Raw genomic sequence first — 18,616 nt, 5'->3', positions numbered from 1 at the left:
ATGTCCCTTCTCCGTTGTTTCTTCCATTTCTCAGCTCCCAGCAGCCCATGTATATCCACAGAGAGTAGAAGAATTTTTCTCTCTCCTCAAGAGTTGGTCCTTCTGTATTTAATATCCCACAGAACAGCTTTTTTTCCTTAAGGTTTTTGTGCACCAGATAAAGTCTTTGAAAAATCCTCCTGTTAGGAACATGGGTATTGGAGAATTGGAAGGCACAAAAGAATATCGCCTGGGTGTCCGTCCAGCCCCTCTACCAGGGAACTGGCTCCCAACCACATCCACCAGTCAACACAAGGTACCTCCGCAGCCAAGTTTGTTCTCCATGAACCTGTCCTCCTGTGGCCCAGAGTGACACCTGACCCAGGCTGGGCCAATCAAGTCCTCTCTCTGAGGAATCCAAACAGAGAGGCATGGGGACTGTGCCAGGGAGCTGAATCGCATTAGAGGCAGAATTCTAGAGAACTCTGGCTGCTGAAGGAGCTGATGAGGGGCTTGGTTCTCGCCCCTCTGCCCTTGATGTTCACCTTTCCCTGGACTCTCTGAACTTCTCCAGTATCTTACAACTTTAAGCTGATTGGAAGGAGTTTGTTGCCTACCTCCCCAAAAGTCTTGATTAAAACAACCTATTTTTTTGACCACTTACTAAGTGTCCAGTGCAGCATCAGGAACTGGAAACAGAATAAGGCATAAGGCCTGCCCTGGAAGGGAAAAGGGCAGACACACTGACAATGGGAAGTAGAGGAGCAAAGGAAAAGCTCATTGGCAGGGAAGCTGCCCAGGCATGAGGCCATAGGGGTTCAGAGAAGGCAGCAGTCCCAAGGAGCTGGCATGCCTAGGAAAGGCTTGCTGGAAGAAGGAGGGTTTAAACAAGGGCTCTGAGGTATGAGCAAGACTTGGACAAGTCGAGAAAGCCGTCCACACTAAGAAAGAAAGGGCCCGGAAAAAGGGTTTTGCACTGGACAAATATGTGGCCCTCAGACCTTCAGAGCACCACAGAAGAGACCATTAACACACACTTTCTGGATTGGCCCAGATGTAGCCTCAGACTCCTTCTTAACACAGCTCCCCTAGGCAGTCACCAAAATGGATACATTTGGCTTGTGAAATAAACGTATTTGTTTGAATGAATTTGTCATTCCTAGGAAAATGTGTTTCAGGAATAGATAACTACTTTGATTGAAATAGAGGTAATAGACTAACATTCAGTTTCTCAGTGAATATTTATCGAGTGCCTACTATGTGCCAGGCTGTACTCAGGTACTAAGGATATGGCAGTAAAAAAGAAAACTCCGAAATAATAAAAATATCTACCCTCAGGGAGCTTACATTTTAGTGGGAGGAGACAGACAACCAACAAAATATGCAGGTAAAGATACAAACTGTGAGATCATGATAAAGGCCAAAGAGAGAAAGCAGAGAAGTGTGTTGTGGGGGGTGGGACGGGGGGGGGGGGAGGATTACAAAAACCACAGCAGTCTGGGAGGGTCTCCCTGACACACACTGAGTAAAGACTTGAAAGAGATGAGGGAGTGAGTTGTGTGGACACTCGGGAGAAGAGAGGGAATATCCAATGTGCTAAGACACAGCAGGGACAGAAGGGCTGGAGCAGAGGAAAAGGGAGCCGGTGGTAGGAGTCAAGGCCAGACTGGCACCAGGAGGGCCAGATCACGTAGGGCCTCAGAGGCCACTCTACTGACTTCGGCTTTTTCGCCAAATGGGATGAAGGCTTTGAGCAGAGGATTGACATAATCCAGTTTATGTTTTTTTTTTTTTTTTTAATTATTAGCACCTTTAATTATTATTTATTTGGCTGTGTTGGGTCTTCGTTTCTGTGCGAGGGCTTCCTCCAGCTGCGGCAAACGGGGGCCACTCTTCATCGCGGTGCGCGGGCCTCTCACTATCGCGGCCTCTCTTGTTGCGGAGCACAGGCTCCAGACACGCAGGCTCAGTAGCTGTGGCTCACGGGCCTAGTTGCCCCGCGGCACGTGGGATCTTCCCAGACCAGGGCACGAACCCGTGTCCCCTGCATTGGCAGGCAGATTCTCAACCACTGCGCCACCGGGGAAGCCCCCCCAGTTTATGTTTTAACACTGGCTGCCGTGTGGAGAATAGCTTTAAAGGGGGCAATAGTAATAATATAGTCTAACATCACTATACACCAAGCACTGTTCAAAAGGCTTTTCATATGTTCTCATGATGACATTCTGAGGTGGGTACTAGCATCATTGCTCCCATTTACAGGTGAGGAGACTGAGGCATGGACAGAGCAAACAACTTCCAAGGCCCCATAGCATCGAGTAAGTGTCAGAATTGGATTCAAACCCCAAAAGTGTGGTTCCAGAGCCCCTGCTCTTGGCCTCTATCTTACTCCATGGATGGGGTAGCGGGCATACAGTAGGAGGCAGAGATAGGGCCTACATGGTAGAGGACCTTCAATGCTAGGCTAAGAAATGTGGACCGATATTTTGTGCATTATCGGGGAACCATCGAAATTGTCTGAACAGGAAACAACACGCATTAAACCGAGTTAAAACTGGTAGGAGCGGGAGAGGCTGAAGGCTGGGAGGCCCCTGGAAGATCTGCAGAGATTCTGGCAAAGTGAGAGCAAGTCCCCAAGGGTCCCCTTCCTCAACTAAACTGAGGCTTTACAGATCACATGTCCAGGCCAAAAAGAAGTATTATGGCTGCTTTCTGGGGCCAAGGGAGAGGTGTCATTATATGTGGCCACTAATTGACACGTTCTATGCCTCACCTTCTTTGGCTCTATCTCCTGGTCTTCAAGAAGGGTATCTACATAGATTAAGGAAAGATCTATAATTACCTTGATATTCCTTGACAAGAGGACTTTTCCTGGTAAAACAAGCAGAACTTGGGTTTTATCCATGAAGTCCACTATAGAGAAAAGAGGAAGTAAAGTCTGGAACAGTGGTGGGCCTTCTCTTTATTTCTGGGGTTTGAAAGAGTCTGTCATGGGATATCACAATTGATAAACCTCCAGCTTAAAGGGGGATGATTCTTTTGATCATAATTTGTTACATAATTGATTATAAGAGAATCTTATTTAGCTGGCTATTTCACTTTTCTCCTCAAGAACAGAATGCCTGACCTCACATTTGTACTGTGTGACAGGAAGGGATCATTACAGCTGTCTTACAATGAAGCCCAGAGAGATCAAGATTACGTAGTGACCCAGGGAAGCAGCTCAGATGAGAACAGAGGATGCTCTATGGTAAGAATTTTGGGAAGTCTTTCTTCCAATTGAAAGTCACTGACCCATAGAAATGACCAGTCAGGGCCACCCACTTAAAAAGTAAGTTAATTTAGGGGTTTTAAAAATATAGGAAACATTAGGACTTCCCTGGTGGCACAGTGGTTAAGAATCCACCTGCCAATGCAGGGGACACGGGTTTGAGCCCTGGTCCGGGAAGATCCCACATGCTGCGGAGTAACTAAGCCCATGCACCACAACTACTGGGCCTGCCCTCTAGAGCCCGCGAGCTACAAGTACTGAGCCCGTGAGCCACAACTACTGAAGCCCATGCACCTAGAGCCCGTGCTCTGCAGCAAGAGAAGTCACAACGAGAAGCCCGCACACTGCAACGAAGAGTAGCCCCCACTCACCACAACTAGAGAAAGCCCGCACACAGGAATGAAGACCCAACACAGCCAAAAATAAAAACAAATAAATTAATTAATTTAAAAAAAATCAGTACAAACTCGAGGACACACACACACACACCCCTATTCCCTAGCTCCATCTGCTGAATGACACACTAATAGCAATGAGCACACTTACTGATCTTGGTTTCTAACTACCATTCTCCACTAAAAGGAATTAGGGCTCCTTGGAGAAATGGCTGACTCCAAGGCTGGGGCAAAGCAAATACAAGAAGAGTCCGGAATATCTCGTGCTTAAAGAATGGACTAGATATGCCAAAGGATACAGGCAACAGCTTGAAAGAGCTCCTATTAGACAAATCTGAACAATTTGAGTAATAAATATTGACAGGGGCTTCCCTGGTGGCGCAGTGGTTGAGAATCTGCCTGCCAATGCAGGGGACACGGGTTCGAGCCCTGGTCTGGTAAGATCCCACATGCCGCGGAGCAACTGGGCCCGTGAGCCACAACTACTGAGCCTGAGCATCTGGAGCCTCTGCTCCGCAACAAGAGAGGCCGCGATAGTGAGAGGCCCGCGCACCGCGATGAAGAGTGGCCCCCACTCACCGCAACTGGAGAAAGCCCTCACACAGAAACGAAGACACAACACAGCCAAAAATAAAAATAATAAATAAATAATAAATAAAAAATTTTTTAAAATAAATAAATAAATATTGACAGTAATGGATTATAAACAATAAAACAAGAATCCACAAGTCCACACTGATATAAATTAATGATCAAATAAATGGTTGGAAAGGGAAAGTTCTTCCTCATAGAATGTCAAATAATAAGGAATAATGAATTTAGAAAATTATCAATGGATGCTAAAACTATGATAGTTTGATAAGGAACAGGATATTCACAGCCTCAAAAGTATCTCCCCACAACTTATTTATAAATTACAAAGAGAAAAATAATAAATTTACAGTGGAGAAACCAGGCAAACACCACTTTAACTGACCAGAGTTCACATCACTAATGTTGAGACAAATGGACATGATGTGCCTCCTGATATGATGTACTGAAAAGGACACAACATCACCTGTGCCAAAACTGCAAAACCTGAATCTAATCACGAGGAAACATCAGACAAACCCAAACTGAGAAACATTCCACAAAATAACTGGCTTGCACTCTTCAAAAATGTCAAGATCAAGGAAAAAAGCTGGGGCTTCCCTGGTGGCACAGTGGTTGAGAATCTGCCTGCCAATGCAGGGGACACGGGTTCGAGTCCTGGTCTGGGAAGATCCCACATGCCGCGGAGCAACTAGGCCCATGAGCCACAACTACTGAGCCTGCGCGTCTGGAGCCTGTGCCCCGCAACAAGAGAGGCCGTGACAGTGGAAGGCCCGCGCACTGCGATGAAGAGTGGCCCCCGCTTGCCGCAACTAGAGAAAAGCCCTCGCACAGAAACAAAGACCCAACACAGCCAAAAATAAATAAATAAATAAATAATTTTTTAAAAAAAGAAAAGAAAAAAAGCTGATGGACTGTTCTGGATTAAAGAAAGAGACTCGACAACTAAATACAATGCATGATCCTGGATTGGATCCTAGACTGGGGGAAATCGATAGACGATATATTGTTTTGAAAATTTACAAAATTTGAACATGTACTGTGTATTAGATACTATTTTTATCAACGTTAATCGCCTGATTTGGGGACTTCCCTGGTGGCACAGTGGTTGACAGTCCGCCTTCCAGTGCAGGGGACATGGGTTCGATCCCTGGTCCGGGAAGATCCCACATGCCACAGAGCAACTAAGCCTGTGAGCCAAAACTACTGAGCCCACGTGCCGCAACTACTGAAGCCTGCGTGCCTAGAGCCTGTGCTCTGCAACAAGAGAAGCCACCGCAGTGAGAAGCCAGCGCACCACAACGAACACCCAACGCAGCCAAAAATAAATAAATAAATAAAAATTTAAAAAATTGCCTGATTTTGATAATTGCACTGTGGTTATATAAGAGAATATCCTTATTCTTAGAAAATATACATTGAAGTATTTAGGGGTAAATGGGCGTATCTCCAACTTCTCTCAAATGGCTCAAAAATACTATACATACACCAAGAATGATAAATGAGAAAAAATGTGAACAATTGGTAAACATGGGTAAAGGGTAAAAAGGAATTCCTTGTATTATTTTCACAACTTTTCTGTGAGTATCAAAATCAAAAGTTATCAAACAATTTAACCCCTTAAAAGTAAAACATAAAGGTAGTGAATATTACCAGTATACATTATAAAAAGTGTTTCCATTTTCTACCTGGTGATACGGGTGCATTTTACTGTCTATAAATTATGTCTTTAAAAAAAAAACTAATTGGGACCTTCCCTGGTGGCTCAGTGGTTGGGAGTCCGCCTGCCAATGCAGGGGACACGGGTTCGAGCCCTGGTCTGGGAAGATCCACATGCCGCGGAGCAGCTAAGCCCGTGCACCACAGCTGCTGGGCCTGCACCCTGGGGCCCACGAGGCACAACTACCGAAGCCCGCGGGCCTGGAGCCCGTGCTCTGCAACGGGAGAGGCCGCCCCGGTGAGAGGCCCCCGCACCAGGCTGAGGGGCAGCCCCCACTCGACGCAACTAGAAAGGGCCCACGCGCAGCAACGAAGACCCAACACAGCCAAAAATAAAAATAAATAAATTTATTAAAAAAAACAAAAAAAACTAATTGAGAAGTATATATAGTTTTATTTTTTATTTTTTGGCTGTGTTGGGTCTTCGTTGCTGTGTGGGCTCTCTAGTTGCGGCGAGCAGGGGCTACTCTTCTTTGCAGTGTGCGGGCTTCTCATTGCGGTGGCTTCTCTTGTTGCAGAGCATGGGCTTTAGGCACGCGGGCTTCAGTAGTTGTGGCTCGCGGGCCCTAGAGCGCGGGCTCTAGAGCGCAGGCTCAGTAGTTGTGGCGCACGGGCTTAGCTGCTCCGTGGCATGTGGGATCTTCCTGGACCAGGGCTCGAACCCGCGTCCCCTGCGATGGCAGGCGGATTCTTAACCACTGTGCCACCAGGGAAGCCCCGAAAAGTTTTTAAGATACATAGGTCAATAAAATGTCATGATGCTTTATTACATTTGCAAGGATTTAGCAAAACTCATCAGTAATACTGACCTGACGCTCTGATTGACAATTATATTTCTAACTAATAAACACAGGAATTATTTTAACAAACATAGCTAATTTCAAATTGGATCAACTTGTTCTTATCAATTTAAACTCAATGAGACTCAGATTAATTTCAACTAATTCCATCAGGTTTGTATCAAATCATGTTTACACTGGCTTAAACCACTTTGAATGATCCTTCCCAGTTTAAACAGCTTTCAACCAGCATAGCAGAGCAGTTAAGTGTCTGGGTTCTGGAATCAGGTAAAAATCCTGCCTGTGTCACCTCTTAGCTGTTTATCCTTGAGCAAGTTAATTTATCCTTTCAAAATCTGTTTCTTCATCTATAAAATGAAGATAATAGTACTTCTCTCACAGAATTGTTGTAAAAATTAAGTATCATGATATACATAAAGCCTTAGAATAGTAACTAGCACACAGTAGGTGCCCAGTAAATACAAACTATTATTATATATTCATTTGAAGTGATCAAATTAAGTTCTGCCAGGCTCAAACTGGCTAGACCAGGAATAAAGATGAGTGACAGTTGATAATGAGCTCCTTTTTCTAGTCCCAGTTTCTTCCCTATTAAAGGCTCATCTTCTGCCCACTCCTGAACTCCTCCAGAATTCTTGACATCATCTTCCCCTACTTACATCTTCTGGCTCTGAACTCAAGTGAGAATCACACTATTGAAGCCAATTATCCTGAATGCAAATGCTCCGTACTTGTCCTGTTTCCTACCACGCCAGAAGCCCCTGGAGCTCTCGGGTTCCCGTTCTGTTTCTTCAGTGTCCTTTTCCCTCCTTCCCCTCTTGGCCTAGCACTGAGACTGTGTGCTCAATAAGTAACTCTGGTCTTTGAAAAGCTCAGGTGGAGTTTCAGGAGGCTTTACTCGTGCATGTCTCAACAGAGTAGGGTGAAAACAAATGACACTGATGCTTATTCATGAAGATGCATAGTATAGTGTTTTCCAACAATTTTTAGGTTTTTTATCACCAGGAACTCATTTGAGACACCCATTCTCTCCCTCAGATCTTGCTAACTTAGACTCTAAGAGCCAACTCCTTGAGCCCAAGGATTATGCCCCCTTCCTGTTCTAGAACAGTTCCCTGACTACCTACCATTAATACCATGTGCTCTATTCTGATTCAAATAGCAGCATCTGCTTTTTAAATACTTGTGTTAGCATATATATTTGACCGTCAATGTCTGTAAGGTAGAAATCATCTTTTCCTCTCTTTACAGATGAGGAAACTGAAGTTTGAAGAGACTAAGGAACTCCCACTGTCACATGGCAAGTAAGTGGTGGAGGAGGGACTCGGACCCAGGTCGTCCAGCTGGGAACCCTAAGCTCTTCCCGTGGAGGCCCTGCCCCTCCCTTGTTCCCTGCTCCCTGTCCGTGCCCTCCCTTCGAGGCACTTTACTGCTGGCGCAGTTACCCTGACTCTCACCCTTGTTCCACACAAGACGGCTCAGCAAACACGGGAACGTCTGCCCTGCTCCTGCCAGGTCTGTTAACCCCAGCATCATACTTTAGTGTCCGAGGGGAAGTGGTGCTTGCAGCACACTTAGAGAAAAGAGTGGTGATAACTTCCAGATGAGCTTGTGATTCTAAATTTAACATTCCTTTCGGTACTGAGAATTTCCACTTTCCCCCTTCCACCCCTTGGCATTTATGTAATTATAAAGCATGCCACAGGAGATCGTTTGTCTCAGTACCACTCGGGACGAAGGCTGTTCCAGCCCCATGGAGTACATCCTTGTGGAAAGACTTTGCAGAATTTATTTGGACAGGTTCAAAAATAGTCCTTCAACAATACAATCAGATTGAACCATGACAAGTAAAATATAATTATGGCTTGGTTACATTAAAAAAAAAAAAAGTAAACAGTGAGGTTTGGGAAAACTAAAAGCAAAAGTACATAGATATTTCCTTCATCCCAATTTCTGCATCTCCTGCAAGCAGGATTTCAAGACTGCATCCGTGGATCTTTTGAAATGGGTGAGAGAGGATGACAATCAAGGAGACAGCTCAACAGAGTGTGTTCTAAGGCCGTTTCTCAGAACAAAGGATACTTCTGCACAAGGCAAATGTAGCCTGATAAAGGCTCCCCCAGTGGGTTCTCAGAATGCCAAAGCCATTCACCTAAATGAGTTCAAAATACATATTGTTCTGGGCCAAATTATACAGTGTCAAGTTCAGACTGTATGGATTTATATATGTTGGCAGGGCAGGCCACTTTTGGGGCGCCACAGCTTTATCCCAGTATCCTGTGCCCAGTTGGGTTCCCATCACTCTCTCCCCAAACCCATGAATTTCCTTGTATTTGGTTCCAGAAGTGCAGACAAAAAGCAAAGTTTCACAGGCCCACAAGGGAATAGGGCCCCAGAGGACTTGAATTTCTGATGAAACTTAAAGGAGAACAGAATGTGTGCCTTTGCCAACAAGCTGGGACTTTCTGAAAGGTGATTTGAGACGGGAGCAGGGAGAGGGGACAAGATCGAGCATTGTGCTTTGGGCCAGTCTCTGCTAAGAGCTACAAGGCGGGAATACAAAGTACTCTGGAGTTAAAGCAAACAGCCAATGCTTCCCTTGGCTGGCCTTTGCCCAGAACTATTCCCTCACAGAGCTCAGTTTCTCAAAACACACAAGTGGTGTTTCAAAGATGCCGGGCAAAGGGGTCCATCCGAATAAATGCCTAAAACCTAATAACGAATGACATAGAGAAGTCTGATTCCAGTGTCCATTTCCACTCCATATTCTACTGACACATCTAGAGAATTAGTGGGCATGCTGTGTTTTCTGTTTTTGTCTTTTTTGGGAGGGGACCTGTTATTCTCCTCTCTGCCTGAATAAAGATGGAAAAATTGGGAGGAAATAGTAACTTTTAAAGCGAACATGGAGAAAAGTGTAAGAGATGAAACGGGTTGTAAGGTTATTTTTCTTTTAATTACATGAGTGTCTTGATCATGGAATGAAGAGGGCAGAGTGAAAAGCAGCGGAATGGCTATGGCAGGCCAGGGCCATGACTTCCAGTCCTGGGCCCAGGCCCATCTCTGGGCTTCAACTGATCCAAAGAAATGAAAAAGCCCAGAGAGCAGAGGAGCCTGGACAGTTTGTAGGGCCGAGAGCCACTGCTGCCTGTTTTGGTCCAGAGTTTAGCACACCTTTCTGGGAAGGGGGCTGGGGTGAAGGACAAGGAAGGAAAAGGGGAGAAGGTATACCTACACTTGCAAGAACTGTCTAATCACTGTTCCTGAACTGGGGTCAGACACCAGCCCCACCCTGATGTCCACCCCATCCCTCCACACCTCTCCTGCCCCTGCACACTCTGGCTATACTGACCTACTTGTGGTTCCCCAACAGTAAAACGCACTGCCATGATTCTGAGCCTTTGCAAAAGCTACCTTCCCTCTCTTCCTGTCTGTCTGGAAGGTCCAATCAACTTCAAGTTTCAGTCCATGTCCTCTCCTCCTCTGCCAGGCCATCCTAAGGAGACTTAGTTGCTCCTTCTCCTTTGCTGTCACTGCACTTTGTCTACACTCCTCCTCGTCCAGTGTCAAAAAGAGTTTGTGTGTCTGTCTTTGCTTCAGACTCTAAGCTCCTTAAAGGGGCCTGTGTCTTCTCTCTCATCCATTTATCTCTGCTGCCTATAACCATGCTCAGCTCACGGCAGATGCGCAATCAACATTTAAAGGGACAAGTGGGATCCAGTTCCACCCATCTTAATTTTATTATAAAGAGAGAGAAATAAGATCTGAAAGACTGAGCTCTGAGATTCTGCACATTTTTAGAAGAAATTGCTACAATACTACTTTTGTGTCTAGCCTCCCTGGTTCAAGTGAAACCAAAGGGGTAAATTCACAGAGGGGCATGAGTAGTGGCCCTTTTGTCCTCAGACTTCAGCTGCTATGTGAAGATGAAATCAACCCCAAACATGGCCTTCCGGCCAGCTGTGTGAGCCACGAGCTCTCCCCAGCCCCCAGGACAAAGCCCCCAGTGCTGAGGCCCAGACGGTGCCAAGCTCCTTGAAGCTGTGGGGAACCATGACGTCAACGGAGTGAGCCACTGACAGACACAGTGAGGTTCCGTACCTGCCAAGACAGCCCACTACCTGACCTCAGCGCAGCAGACACAGCTGAGACGTGCCCAGCCAGGTCCAATGATGCGAACACAGGGTTTTAAAGAACGGCCAGAGCAAGCGAGGATCCTCAAGGCATTTGTCATCTTCTTCGGACAACGCAGCAGCACTCTCCAAGCTCCGATTTATGAGGTGGAAGCAGCTCTGAAACTACACGTTAAGGGGCGAGTGGGGAGGAATGCGCAACGGCTGTGGTTCCAGGAGGGCTCTAAAGAGAGGCTGGGACCAGGCGGTTACAGCTGCTGGCAGTCCACATAGTCTTTTCCTCCTGCTCAGAGACCAAAGGCAAAGAAGCACAGGCAATGCACTGGGCTGCCTATTTTTGTTTAATTTATTTCTTTTAAGACCACCTCCTTGCAATTTACAGAGAGAAAATACAAAACAAGAAACAGACTTGGTTTCAAATACATAAACAGTGTGCTGGAGTTTAAAGCATTACTGATAACATTGTTACAGAAGAGTGTCAGCTTACTCCAGGGCACTTCAGTATTCCTGAGGAATAAACATGATTTCTCTTTCCCTCCCACCGGGATGTTCTCAGATGTAAGTCACTGCTCCTGCTCCTGTAAAGTAAGGACACTCAGGTTAGAACTGTGCACACAGCATTCTGACAACCCTCTCTAACTTGCTGCCGCAGGTCAGACCGAGGACCAACGGGCCCCAAGCCTTACCACTCTGTTTGCTTTAAATCTGTCTCACAAGAGGACTGTATCCTTCCAGCCCAGGTTCTTCAGAGTGGCTCCTCAATCTTTGAGGGGGGAAAACAGAAAAGGAACGGAACAGGGCTGAACAGGCGGTACCTGGATAACCATATTCCTAAAACCCATCAAAGGGACGGATCCCAGGTGAGTGGAAAGAGCACGGCTCTGGAATCAAATGGCCTACTAATGACAGGAGCTTCGGCAAGTTTCTTAACCTCAGTAAAATTTGGCTTTCTCAAAGATGAAGCACCTAGGATGGTCCACAGGTCATAGCAGGCACTCAGCAAGCAATTACCATGATATGACTACACTGAAAAAGCCCCAAGTTGGGATTTTGTTCCTCTTTTCAGGGAATGGAGGATGACGACATCAAGGCACAGACTCCAGTTCAGATAAAGTTACAAGGCCATTTTGGAGCAGTACACACAAGGCTGTAAATACTGTAACAATATTTTCCACAGTAACTCCCAGCCATTAAATACATCCACATATAATCACCCCGAGCCATTATCCATGACAACTCAGTTTGGAACAATGAAAACATTTCAAACAATTAAAAGACCTGAAGCTCCTCTCCCTGTTCCTTTATGTTCTCCTCTAACTTCAGCCGTGGCGCCAAGAGAGCGAGGCGCCAGGGAGCAGTGGAAACCGCCGGTCGTCAGCGCTGATGCCACGCAGCTGCGCCCCCGCTCACTCGCGCTATCCCTCTGATCGCCTCACCCTGGCTCCGGCGCAGGGGTGGGTCATGGCCACGGAGGGCCTGGGAGACGCCTGCCAGGCTTTCCCGCTGGCCGACTCCCCGGCTCCCAGTCCTCGCCCCAGGCCCGCACAGGCTGGTCAGTAGGCAGCTGACCGTCTGAGCACGTTCTCAGACAGAGGCGACCGAGCTGTGGTGGCACACTGTCATTTAAGATTCGGTCACCCTTGTGGCTACAGCTTTTGACCAGAACTGGGACATTCATCTGTACCTCCTTTTCTGCCCTACTTGTTATTATGGTGGAACAATGAACGAGTCAATCACCCTTTCTTAGTTGGCCTCAATTATAATAACCAACATTTCTATTTATATATATATATATATAGCACCTCATAGCTTAAAAACATTTTCACATTTAATCCTCACAACAACCCTGTAGGCAGAAATTACTACCCTCATTTTACAGACAGAAAACAATCTCAGAAGTGAAAAACTCAAGAGCACATAGAAAACAAGTGATGGACCAGGACTCACATCTGGGTGTCCTGGCTTCTGTGCTCTTTCCACTGGCCCCCTGCTGCTGCCCAGATCACAGTGATTCTAGCTCCAGGGTAACCAAGAAAGTAGATGATTCTACACATCCAGAGACTGTGAAGCTCTTCATGAAGCTTGTGTTGCTATAAAGGTCATGCCTTAATAAGCCTGAGGCCATAGGCACATCTAATAAGATACACAATTTATTTCATTCATTTATTTTACATTTATTTGAGCACCTACTTTGTTCCAGGCCCTGGGGATACAAAAGTAAATAGCACCTCTGTCCAAGGGCTGCTACACACAAAAACTTTAGGAACCGTGCTACCTCCTTCCTCTTGAGGCATGTGTTACACTTTTTCATCCTGTCTGCATCATTAAAAACCCATCTGTAGACAAGGACTTCGGCAGAATCATGTGGGACTCACAGTCAAGAACCTGCCCTCTTCAGTAGAAAGCAGAATAACGGCTGAGTTCAGAAGTCTTTAGATTTAGCTTGAATGTGTGTGAGATGTTTACAGGGCACTCTGAGATCTCGAACAAAAGTGCTACCTATAGATATCAGATATTTAATACGGATCTACTTTACCCTAATGATAAACGCTGAGCACTTAGGATCTCAGTGGTGCCACAGTGACATGACAGTGTATTTATCAATTATATGCACTCTAAAGAATTCTTCGGGGACTCAGGAGAAAGAAAGAGAAATATCAATTCTGTACATACTTTGACATATTTTCCATGTAGAAGATATGGAGCCTGGAAATCATGCTGACAGTTGGAGTAGGCCATTCCCAACCCCATTCCAGAACCAAAGGCTAATGGCCACATTCTTCCTGGTGAGCAGAAAAGGAAAATCCCAATAGGGAACCATTAAGAGAAAATAAAGCTTTTCTCCAGCTTAAATACATTTGCTTAGGGTTCAATAAATACTCAACATGCATCATACTGTTGACTATAATATGCCATACACTTCTGTCAACGTTTAATCACCAGCCAAAAAATGGGAAAGGGGGCTCTATTAAGTACCCATGCTGCTAGATTTGAGGTATTAATAAGTGGTACAATATGAAAACAGTAGACACAGTTGAACCTCTTAACTTTTCTATGTCAGTTCTAACCATCTGCTCATTTTAACTAATTCTTAAACTTAGAAATAAAACCACCTTTCGGTAAGGTCTTTGAATTTTTAAAATATGTAAGAATTTCTGGAACTTCCCTGGTGGCGCAGTGGTTAAGAATCTGCCTGCCAATGCAGGGGACATGGGTTCGAGCCCTGGTCCGGGAAAATTCCACGTGCCTCGGAGCAACTAAGCCCGTGCGCCACAACTACTGAGCCCACGTGCTGCAACTACTGAAGCCCGCGCGCCTAGAGCCCGTGCTCCGCAACAAGAGAAGCCACCACAATGAGAAGCCTGCGCACCGCAACGAAGAGCAGCCCGCCGCCCCCGCTGCAACTAGAGAAGGCCCACGCACAGCAACGAAGACCCAACGCAGCCAAAAAGAAATAAATTTATTTTTTTTAAAATAGAATTTCACCAATATTTACATATTTTGATTCTAGTAAGTCATGAGGTTTTCTTAAGCCAATGTCATGATTATTTCACATCAGCACTATGTGTTAATTATAATTCTCTAGTTGTGTATTCCCCACCAGTTCTTCATGGAAAGAGGTCAAAGTGACCCCTTTGGCTTCTATTCAATATCCAAACTGCAAAAGTTCTTCCACAAAATGAAAGGGACATTTCCTGCCCTTTGCTTAGGAGAATTTTTGGCCAAAAAGCATGGGTATTTCTGGTCTACTTTTTTACTACCAGCAGGACTCTCGTTTTCAAGTTCCTTTAGAAACAATTATAATTAATTAGAATTATCTGAGAGTGTAGATTTGGCCAAATGACTCACTGGCATAAAGTACAGGCTTTTTTTAATGAAGATATCAGGCACCGTGACTCAATGCCCAGGGGGAATTCTGGAGATGCCCAACCCATTTTGACCTCTTTTGAGTCCACGGTCTTTGTCTAGCTCACTTTACAGAGGCCTCTACCTAAACCCACAAATGGATGGACTGGCAGCCACGTAGCCATGCCTTCCAGAAGCGTCCCTGCCATGTGCACCTATACACTAAACATTATGTTGTAAAGGTAGGAAGAGTCACACTTACTTTTAAAGAAGGTAAGTGAGAAAACAAGTCCTAATCCAAAACCAGTACCTACAAAGAGGGAGGAAAAACATGTTAAATATCTTAATAGTAATGACAAAAACAAAACGAACATTTCATAAATGTGAACACTTATAAAACAGATTTTTTAATTTGGTAGAGAGATGGTTTTCTCATTTCTAACCTTCCTTCTTGTTGTCAGAGGCTTTATCTATGCCTTTGGTCCCTTTGCCCCAATAGGGGATGAGAACTTTCTTCACCATTCTGTCTAAACAAGTCTTAGGGGTGGGGGAACAAACCAGGAGACAGTTCCCGAGTAGAGGCTCTCTGCGCTGCTTGCGAATAGCGTCCAGCACCTTGGGCTCTCCCACCCACCTTCCGCAGGGGTGCCACAGCCAGCACATCAGGTAAACAATGTCAGCAGGAAGCTCCCCTTGTCGTTTCAGCACTTTGAGTGATGGCTACTTTTTGAGGAAGATGGAAAGGAGTGATCCAGAACAGTTGCCAAAGGTTGTCACAAGTCAAACACAAGTCAGAGTGTCCAGACAGAGGGAAAGCACTTTCTCAAATGTGAAGATTAATCCCCTCTCCTCATTTTACTCACAGGGCATTTTTAACCACTATCTTTCAAAATAAAAGAACAAATGCAAGCCTGTTTTAATGATCTGGTAGAAAAAAAAATTTTTAATACCTAATTTTAAATCAAACTTCATAGAAACGTAAGCTTGAGGTTAAAAAAAAAACAAAAAAAGGTTAAATTCTCATTTTGACCAATATTTCTCAAACCTTGGTCACTGCTACAGTCATAATTTTTGCTAATGCGTACTTCATCTGCACACTTATTTTCTTTGAAAAACCCATCAATGTATGTATTTAATTATATAAATTCAACCTCAACTTAAATAATATTAGTATAATCAAAGATTTGACTGCTAGCTATATTTTTTTCATAAGGTGTGTTAAAATGAATGTAGAACCATTAAAATAAAAACATTTACCTGTGGTACTACTTTAGGGGAAAAAAATCATCTCACATACTGTAGAGATACATATCCCAAACTTTGAGATAAGCTTATTTTTCCATTATCAAAAAAGTAAGTTATACATGCCAACGAAGACAGCTAAGATCTGATTTTTTCCCCCAGACTTGACAGATTAATTGTTTTCAGACTTTTCAGAGTATTCTGATGCTCTTTACTAAGTGTCTGCTCCATGGTCCAACAGAGACCCCGACCAACCTCTTTACAATTAAGCACCACATTAAAGTCCCAATTCTCACTTGCCTTAATGGTTTTCGAATACGTGCTGTTGAAATTCCAAGAGCTTCTTTCCTGTCTAACCATGAATTTAGGCTACTGCAGTGTGAACATTCAAAGTACTCCTCAGTCAGCAAACCTGACCTTTCTGCTCCAAACACAGAGAACTTCGTCTTGAGCAAACAAGCTAATCCACACCTTTTTTGCTTCACCTATGCAACAATCCAGCTGATGCTGGCCTGAGGAAAGTGTTTATGCTATCATCCAGAATGATTTCTGATAATTTTCTCTTACAGTCTATAGGTGGCCATGATGTGTATTTCCTTCCTATGACTATATCCTATACAAATATGAATTTTAATGAAAAATCATTACTTTGTACTGTCCAATAGACCCTGCATTAGGTACTGGCGCCCAACTTTAAAATGCAACATTTGAAGATCACTCATGTCATCCTAATTTCCATGTAATTTAATAAAATGATGGAAAACTCGTCAGTTTACAGACCACAATAGTTAACCTATTCAAGGCTGATATAAAGAGAAGGAAAAGGAACAAACATCAGTACTTCCCATGAGTACCCAACATTCCCTCCCTATTCTACCAAAAAAAAAAAAAAAATCTTTTAAACCAAACAACACCCTGATATGGTATTACCCCCCAGTTTCCAGACGCAGAAAATAACTTGCTCAAGGACATGCTCAGTTAGTGGAAGAACAATGAACTGGGCCCAAGTCTGCCAGACTCCAAAGCCACTATACCCACTATGTCCTGACACTGGATTCCCCTACAACTTCAACCCCTAAACAATCAATTTTCCAAGGGAAATTGGAGTGTCAAGATTTCTACTGCCAATGAAGTAGGATACAGCCAAAAACCAAATTGTGCTTCCTATGCAACAGCCCAGAACGCTAGGCAACCAGGGTAGTAACAAGTCTGCACAAGGCCAGATGGGCTTGTTCCGATTCATTCCCAGACTAATCCTACAGCACATGTCACAGACACAATTCTACCTGGTAGGTGTGATTCAAGAACTTCACGGAAATGGCAACTATCACGATCGATAGCCCTCAGCAAGAATCTGCTGTTGCTTGGTTTATAAAATGGCACAGGGTTCAATTTCAAAGCAACTTGCCTCACCCCCTTGCAGCTGGAAGATGAGTAAGACAGTAAATTGGTACTAGAAAATGAGGTAAAGAATTTGGACTGGCCTACAGATTTCAAACCAGGCAATGGGATGGGGAGTTAGGCCAGTAAAAACATAATGGCTTACAATCAGAGCTTTTGGTCTTCTCCATCTGGAAGGCAATTTTTTGGCAAACAAATCAAAAGCCCAAAAGGAAAATATTTCAGCATTTTTCTTGTCCCTCTGATTCCATTCCTGTCTCTCCTATTTTCCCCCAAGGAAAGAAAGCTCTCTGATGCTCAACTTTTCCTAACAGTAGACCAAGAACGATGCTAAACCCACTGCTACCAGTATCACTCAACCACAAAGAGGAGAAATGCTTCAACATCAACCAGTACAGAGCAGAAAATCTTCCCTCTCTAGACTTCATTTAAGTTCAGGTATATGCCTGACCGCCCAGTTTTGCTCTGATTAAAGGCATTTACCTGCAAGTATAAATATGAGATCAAAATTACAGTTCAGACTAGCCCAAAGACAGAGTGTACTCTACGGTCTTAGTTAAATTGGGCTGCTACATCTTCAATTCCTATGAGACTTTTCTTCTCCATTTCTATATTTTTAAGACACAAAATATCAAGTCTGTTCTCTTCAGAAAAAATAATATGGAAAATGATGTTTAAATGCCAACGTGTTACTTTAAGTTAGCTACCTCGGTTATTTAAGAGATAAACAGTGGTGGAACTGCTGATGAGTTTTACAGGTTCAAGTTCTCACATGCTCAATTTTCTTTTAAAAGGCAACATGTTGCTTCAAAGAAAGTCCCACCTGATTAGGGGACACCAACTCTGCAGCTGTTTCCACTAAAGATTGGCACCTCTAGGCCAGGTTTAAACTTCATAACAATAAAACATGAAAGGTTTGTCTTACAATGAAAACAAACCAACATGGAAAAGAGAAGAGTTTTTCTCTGCCTTTGGCCACTTTTTTTTGTTGTTGCATGACAAGTTCTCTTAGAAGAAAAAGCCAAAGGAAAAAGTACAAAGCATTTTTCACCTTCCCTGGAAGCAAATATTTAACTATGAATAAAATTTATATAACTCTGCCTCCCCTTTTAAGCCTGTTCTTTTGGCCCACGATGTCTGGAATGACAAATAACCCTAAAGTAAAGAAATGCCTGATTGTAGGTACACATCTTCCTAATGGCAAAGTCCACCAAGGCAGGTGGGGAGCAGGGCAAAAAA

The 18,616-nt window shown here is 44.2% G+C and overlaps 2 protein-coding genes across 3 annotated transcripts in view; both read right to left on the bottom strand.

Annotated features, from left to right (window-relative positions):
* NBL1 (NBL1, DAN family BMP antagonist) overlaps positions 1-18,616 on the bottom strand; it is a 64,094-nt gene that overhangs the window by 16,469 nt on the left and 29,009 nt on the right. Inside the window, exon 2 of one of the 2 annotated variants that reach the window (XM_057544383.1) lies at positions 14,997-15,044. The exons of the other annotated variant lie outside the window; for it this stretch is intronic. The gene's annotated coding sequence lies outside the window, so the exon portion shown is untranslated. The remainder of the gene's footprint in view (positions 1-14,996; positions 15,045-18,616) is intronic. 2 annotated transcript variants of the gene reach the window in all.
* MICOS10 (mitochondrial contact site and cristae organizing system subunit 10) overlaps positions 11,212-18,616 on the bottom strand; it is a 36,425-nt gene continuing 29,020 nt past the window's right edge. Inside the window, exons 2-4 of the mRNA XM_007175041.3 lie at positions 14,997-15,044; positions 13,562-13,671; positions 11,212-11,466 (exon numbers count right to left, since the gene is read on the bottom strand). Coding sequence (XP_007175103.1) covers positions 11,452-11,466; positions 13,562-13,671; positions 14,997-15,044 — 173 coding nt within the window. The 3' untranslated portion in view covers positions 11,212-11,451. The remainder of the gene's footprint in view (positions 11,467-13,561; positions 13,672-14,996; positions 15,045-18,616) is intronic.

The sequence above is a fragment of the Balaenoptera acutorostrata genome, chromosome 1 (assembly GCF_949987535.1).
Source record: "Balaenoptera acutorostrata chromosome 1, mBalAcu1.1, whole genome shotgun sequence".
Classification (NCBI taxonomy): domain Eukaryota; kingdom Metazoa; phylum Chordata; class Mammalia; order Artiodactyla; family Balaenopteridae; genus Balaenoptera; species Balaenoptera acutorostrata.
The sequence above is the reverse complement of the archived record's forward strand: the minus strand, read 5'-3'. Positions and strand labels throughout refer to the sequence as shown.